Source organism: Egretta garzetta, unplaced genomic scaffold (genome assembly GCF_000687185.1).
Source record: "Egretta garzetta isolate BGI_Z169 unplaced genomic scaffold, ASM68718v1 scaffold554, whole genome shotgun sequence".
NCBI classification, from domain to species: Eukaryota; Metazoa; Chordata; class Aves; order Pelecaniformes; family Ardeidae; genus Egretta; species Egretta garzetta.
This window is the reverse complement of record NW_009259499.1, coordinates 1,353-8,174: the sequence shown is the minus strand read 5'-3', so window position 1 is coordinate 8,174 and position 6,822 is coordinate 1,353. Positions and strand designations below refer to the sequence as shown.

General features: G+C 43.3%; 1 protein-coding gene across 1 annotated transcript in view; it reads left to right on the top strand.

The window, feature by feature from the left end:
* The window catches only part of SH2D1B (SH2 domain containing 1B), a 10,803-nt gene extending 4,191 nt beyond the window's left edge, over window positions 1-6,612 (top strand). The window contains exons 2-4 of the mRNA XM_009637431.1: window positions 1,359-1,422; window positions 3,806-3,971; window positions 6,575-6,612. Of these exons, the coding sequence (XP_009635726.1) occupies window positions 1,359-1,422; window positions 3,806-3,971; window positions 6,575-6,612 (268 nt within the window). The remainder of the gene's footprint in view (window positions 1-1,358; window positions 1,423-3,805; window positions 3,972-6,574) is intronic.
* Window positions 6,613-6,822: the final 210 nt, after the last annotated feature.

Sequence of the window (6,822 nt, the reverse complement as noted above, 5' to 3'; positions counted from 1 at the left end):
TATGAAAGGTGAACTGCAAGTTTTCTACAGAATCGTTCTTTACCACTACTTAGATTCATATGGTTTTCTTTCTCACTCTGTCTCCCCTCACATCCTTCCCAACTTCTACCAATGCGATAGACATTCTTTCAGAGCATCGCTCCATGCCAATGTGCTTGTTCCCATAAAGCGTTGCAGTCTTGTGTCATATCCCAGGTGAATCTCTCATCCTTGTTCTTGGCTGTAGATCAGTCTTTTGAAAGGTGACTGCTTCTCTTATGGATGGGGTAATTTGTTGGAAGCCAGCCCATTTTCCCCTAGGGTATGACTTCAGGGAAAGATAGGCACCTTGCTTTTGTCTTTGTAGCTATTTAGGTCTTCCTTATAGCTCCATTTTTGAAGGAGGTGTACATGTTAGCACTGTCTTTCCATTGTGAAAAGGTTGTCTGATGATTAGTCCAATGTGGTGTAAAGTCTGAGTCGGAGCTCCTCTTCTCCTCACTGCCAATGGCGATACGGCAGTTCTCAATGGTGCGTGTGCCAGCCCTTTGCCTGCAGTTTATTCCCACATTGACATTTGCACAAAGTGGTTTCTAGCGCCATAAAGGAATTCTGCTGGTGGGGAGCAAGGACTTAGGCGTCCTCTGGGAAGCAAGGACTCTTCTTTTACGTGGAGCTCCACGCTCTGATTTGTGTTTTACTGCCTCAGAACCCGTAATACAAATTCTCAGTGAGATCCAGCCCTTTCTGGATGTGTAAACTCAAAGCGTTTTCATTGCTTTGACTTACCAGATCTATTTTATTAGAGCTGTAGTAGTACAAACCTCAGCATAGGAAATGCACCTAAGAAGCTGGAGGAAAGCTCAGACATGGAGGATGATGTGGAGGTGAGCTCGCTGGACTCGCTTCATCGAGATCTATGCTAAGCAAAGTGCAGTGACTGCAGATTGAACAGAGCACTCTTAGCTACATTTGCCATATCTGGCCTAACCCTGCAGGTCAAATAGAGCCCATAAATTTGGTCCAAAATCTGCATAGGGGTTTAGATCTGAATTAGCAAGTTCTGATAAAGTAATATTTGGGCTTCTGAGGCTTAAGGAAACAACATGCATGACTAATTTTGGATACCAGAAGATTAAACAATACAACTTAGAGAATCTCAAGTATTTTGAAGTCTCCAGTATATGAATCAAATGCAAAAATGAAGGTTCTAATATATGAATCAAATAGTCTTTCATTGTATTGCAGTTTACTTTAAGATACAAGCAAACAAACAAAAACAAAACCTGGCTGTCAAGATCAGCTGTAGCAGTCTAGGCAAGTTGCAGTGGTCTGGCAGTTGATGAAAAGCATAATGTATACAACAATGTTTTTCATAGCTTTGAAGATTTCATCTACACCTACCGTATCTTCAGGGAACACCAAGGATATTTTAGAATACAGGTGAGTAACTCTCATTTCATCTGTAAAGATTGCACTACAAACCACTGTCCTGATTAAAAAAAAATTAATATACATGAACACATTATCTTAGAAAATATTTCCAAGTTTGCTTTCTTCTCTACTCAATTCTTGACTTTTTAATGTTATACTTATTATTACCTATGAGTTCAAGCTATTATCTTTGTAGAAATCCCTTATAATCTAAGTGGATCTGTTATTTGTTGACCAGCTGCTTTCTGATTTGACCAATTCTTTTTCATAGCATTGAAGAAAAATCTATCACTTTCATAACATGCTCCTGTTCCTAATTAGCTTTTTTCTATTCGAAAGCTCTGCCATTGCACCCAGCATCTTGCAGGGGTTTTGAATATTGGAATGATGCTTTTGATTTAAAGAGACCTGTCTATAATTCTGTGTGATTCTGTGGCATCCGAAGCGATGACCCCAGATAATGCTGCTCATTGCTTGAATAAGCGTAAAAGCACACTGCATCAATCAAATCCCTAGGCAAGGTGAGAGGACACTTAAAAAGCTGGCTCACTCCTCTGCTTGTAGTAGGACAGCCAACAGGACTGCCAACAATTAAGTAGCATTTAAGTGGGATGAGGCACTCGCTCCATAAAGGACACACCAAGCTCTCATATGCTGGCTATTTCTTGCTTAGTTTGGACTGAGTACAAAAGACACAATTTCCCATGAAGAATTGAATGGTTTGTTGACAAAAAATAATCTATTTTGGACTATAGCCACTCTTCTGGCTTTTGCTGTCATGCCTATCAGCAGATAATAATAACACATCTAGTTTCTTCAAACCCTATTTTCCTTACAAGGTGTTGCCAAGAATGTGAATAGAAGAGTTCTGTTCTTCAAATTCTTAAGTCAGATTGTTTTGGCTTACTAAAATAATATAGTGAAATACTATATTGATGGTGGAGGGGAGATTTTAGGGGGTTTTTTAAGGGCCAGATTCATCCATGAACTTTCTGGAGTGCAGTAGGTTGACCCCAGCCAGCAGCTCAGCACCCACACAGATGCTTGCTCCCTCCCACCCTTAGCGGCACAGGGTGGGGGGAAGAGAATAGGAAGAGCAAAAATTTGGAAACTCCCAGGTCAAGATAAAAGACAGTTTAATAGGTGAAGCAAAGTTGTGCATGCAAGCAAAGCAAAGGAGTTTAGTCACTGCTTTTCATCGGGAGGCAGGTGTATTTAGCCACCTCCTGAAAGCAGGGCCTCAGCACATGTAATGGTGACTTGGGAAGAGAAATGCCGTAACCCACAAACGTCCCCACTTCCCTCACTTTTGTTGCTGAGAACAGTGTCATAGGGGGTGGGATATCCCTTTGGTCAGTTCAGGTCCACTGCCCTGGCCGTGTCCCCTCCCAGCAGTTTGCACGCCCCAAGACTAGTCACAAATTCGAAATACAGCACTACAGTGGCTGCTACAAAGGAAGTTAACTCCGTCCCAGCCAGACCCAGTACACAGAGGCAGTGGCACCCAGTCCATAAAGGGCTGAAGGGAAGATAAAGGGTGCAGAAAAACAAAGAAAATAAAGATGTGTTTCTTTGTTACATAGCAAATGAAGCAAAACAAAAGCCCCATTCACTTTTAGTGACTAGTAGTAGAACCCTTGCTGTGATTAGTGCTGGTTAATGTGCTTGCTGTCTGCCACCATCCTGAAGTCGCCAGCGTTGCAAAATCTCAGTAGGGATCACTGAGGGAGCTGTGCCATGGAAGCAGTTCAGTCCAGCTGTATGAACCCACATGTTAAAAAGCAGTTTGTGAGAATGCTGTCCCCCTGCCTAGGAGTGCCATCCTCCCTGCTTGGCCTCAGGAGTCTCCAATGCAAGTCACAAATCTAAGACAAATAATAAGCTCCTGCCTAAAAGTGAAAGCTGGTGCTGGGGACTTTCACACGGGTCCTCAGACAGGTCCACTGCCTCTGCAGATGTCCTTTGGTTGACAAGGCTGATGTTTTGTAAAAGGTTTGGCTTCTGCTTGTCATATAGTTGTTTAAATCCAACATTTTAAGTGAGCACTAAATACGCTGCCCCTAAACTTGTGCTCTAACACCAGAGGGAAGTCTGCAATGCTGTCACTCTTCGACACTCTGCTGTCATGGATTGCTCAGCGCACGTCTGAGCTGATATTTTAAACTGATGTTCTTTTTTCAAAAAAAAGGTGGTGAGGGAGGTTACACTTAGTGCCATAGCCATGTCACCAAGCAGGTGTCCCTCGTGTTTTCAGGATGGTACAATACTCTGTCACCAAATCTGTTTACAAAACAGCTCCTTGGTAAACAAGAAACAACCTATCATGCCTTTCATTTAGGGGACTCTATGTGAAGGGCAATTGCAAACAAACTGTATTTTCCTTTCCTTGCAGACTTCTGAAGGTGTTCCAGAGAGGATCTTCAGAACATTAAAGGACCTAATATACACTTATGAAAAGCCAAATCAAGGACTAATAACAAACCTCCGCCACCCAGTAAAGAAACTAAAGGCCTCGCAAAGAAACCAGAGGTTCAGGTCAGGACAGGGCATTTATGACGGTGAGAAATTTATCTCTGCCTTTGTGGGGTTTTTTAAAAGATGACTGCATTGACAGGTCTGCAGTGAATAGTTGCTATGTGTCCTCTGAGACCAGCTTGCACAGACAGAAGTTCAACATCCTTCCGTCTCTCTTAATGCTCACTGGAAAACAGTTATTCCCAGCTCATGGGTTACATACCCTCATCCACTATGAATTAACTAGTTGAAATTGCAAGAGATACAGAAGGCAAAGCATGATGTTTCCCACAGCTCACTCCTTCATGGGTGTTGATGCTTTTAGGCTAGGGATGGCTGAGGCCCAGTTTTACTCAATGTGGTTCTGCCAAGCTGCCAGACCCTTGCACTTCACTGGGAGTTGAGGCTCTCCTTTACCTTCATTGTCCAGGTTGAATGTTAATTTTATACCAAAAAATCTAACTCAGTTATTTTTGAGATGCTAGGGGGAAGAAAAAAAAAGAAAAGCCAGCCAGCTTGTGGTTTGTTGTGATCTGTATTAAAACATGACTAATGTTTTAAGTTAGTATGTTGAAAATAAGAAGCATACAACCTTGTGCTCAGGATCACAGCTTTGGAACCAGAGAGTTCAGGCTCTAGTTGACCTTCTGCTAAATTGTGCTCACAAGTCCCAGGTGTAAGATAAGGATGCAATATTTCTATCTAGCAGAAATATTATGCAAACGGATATGATAAAGATGGAGGTTTTCATGAAGTGGTAGACCATGTTTTACAGTCCCATGCCATCTTTATGTCTTTGGGGAGGATGAATAGAGATGCTGTTGGTAACTTGCCAGCACCCCTCACACACTTTTGAAAGCCACTTTTCATCCTACTCTTGTGCAATGCTCAGCTGCACTGTCCATCAGGTCACAGGCTGCAAATGAACCTTGAAACTCTTCTGGGTCCTCTGTCTAGAAGACAGTGTAATGAGCAAGGGAAGTGTAATGAGCAAGGGAAATCCTTTCATTAAGTACAGGTATCATGAAGCAAGAAATCCTTGGAGTATCCAATCTTCTGTGTAATTTATATCTGCTGAGCAACACTGGCTAAATGCGGTCGTGTGGGCTGGCCTCTCTGTCGGCGCCAGCCACACCTCCTGTCGGTACCACAGATGCTGGGTTTTTGCCCACAACAGCACAGCAGCTCCCTGTGTCGAGCAGCCTGGATAGGAAGGGGTGAGCTCTCCCCACCACTTCATACGCTAAGCTGCGTTTTTAGGGGTCAGTGCAGCAATGACCTTGCCGAGAGAAACGGTAGCAAAGAGACATTTCCAGTGTCCCCAACATTACGTTGTCACTTGCATCGCTAAGGCAGGTATGCCACGTTTCCTCTAAAAAAGGGTTTTATGGTATCTTGTCATTGCCGCTCCAGGGAAATGGAAAATACTGCAGTAGCATGGATATATTTTTAGGAAAAAATCAGGTGTAATACATAGTTTCAGGTGTAATACATTCTGCAACAAGGACTTTTCTAGGAGATGTGCAATGTCTTGGTCTGGTCTCACAGGGAAGAAAACAAAACCTTTCATTTTGCTATCAAAATGTTTGTGGTTGTCATAAAAATGGCAGCTTTTAGAAATGATGAAATCAGTTTGGAATTGTCCTTGTTCAATTTTAATTTAAGTTTCACTTACAGAGCAGTTCAAGCTCGCCCCTCAGACTGCTTTGTTACATGCTCACAGGGGGAGTTGAGGTTAATGTCGTGATGGATATCTCTCTCAAATGCAGGCACCACATAAAACACCACAGCGCTTCCTAAAGCAAGCACCATACTTTTCTGGCCCGGTCCCTCATGTTGCACTGGCAGCTGGCTTTGCGGCACGTGCAGGACTGAGTGCTCCAGTGTGACCAGTGGAACAACTCACAGGACTGGAGTCACGATGCTGGTGGCTGGGCAGTTTTGAACATTGTTTTCTAAGCCCAGGAACAGCTTGTCTGAGGGTGGCTGCGTGAAGAGACAGTAGGTTTGCTTAGGGACATGGTTTAGTGGTGGGATGGCAGGGCTAGATTAACAGTTGGACTTGGTGATCTTAAACGTCTTTTCCAATTTAAACAATTCCATGATTCTAGGTTACCATAGTGCAGATGGAGTCCTAAGCATTCACTTTCTGCCTTTCTGCTATCTTCTCAAAAACATAATAAATTTGGCAAGATCTGAGAGAAAGGTCTTTTCCAGGCTCTCCTCCCTTAGTTATGAGGAGAGCTTTTTTGTTGGGTATTTATTTAGAGAAGAAAAGGTGTGTTATGCCATAGTCGTAGCTATCTCAGCTGTTGATCTGATTTATTAAGTATGGATGATTTCCAATATTTGACTGTTCCTCAAGGAGAAGGGGTCTCATGTGATTACAGCTGTTTAATAACAGAGCTTGCTGGCTCAGAAAAGGCAATTGCAGGCTTTGCCTCCATACAGGCTCCTGGAGGACCCAGTCCATAAGACAAGGGGCCTAAACGTTGGCCCTGCAATAGCAGAGAGAATACTGAGAAACCAAACTGAGTTATTGATACCTGCTCAGCAACGCAGCCCCATGCCACCCTGCTTGCCATGGGCTTTCAGAGGAGCCATTTGCAATGACAACATGTGGGTTTTTCTTTTTATCTCTTTACAGAAATAGATGACAGTGATTACGTCTCTGTCTTACCCTGAACCATCTGCAACCTGACGCTTTGGGAAGCTGCAGTTCCAAGCTGTACCACAACACAACGGGTCAGCTGGGGAGAGCAGCCAGACAGGCATTCGCCGCTGTGGATCTGTACCTCTGGAATTAGTCTCCTCCCCTCCTTTTGCAGACTGTCAGGGCAGATGTATTTTCTCCCAGCAGATCCAGTACAAGCTAATATGTATTTTTGTTCAAAG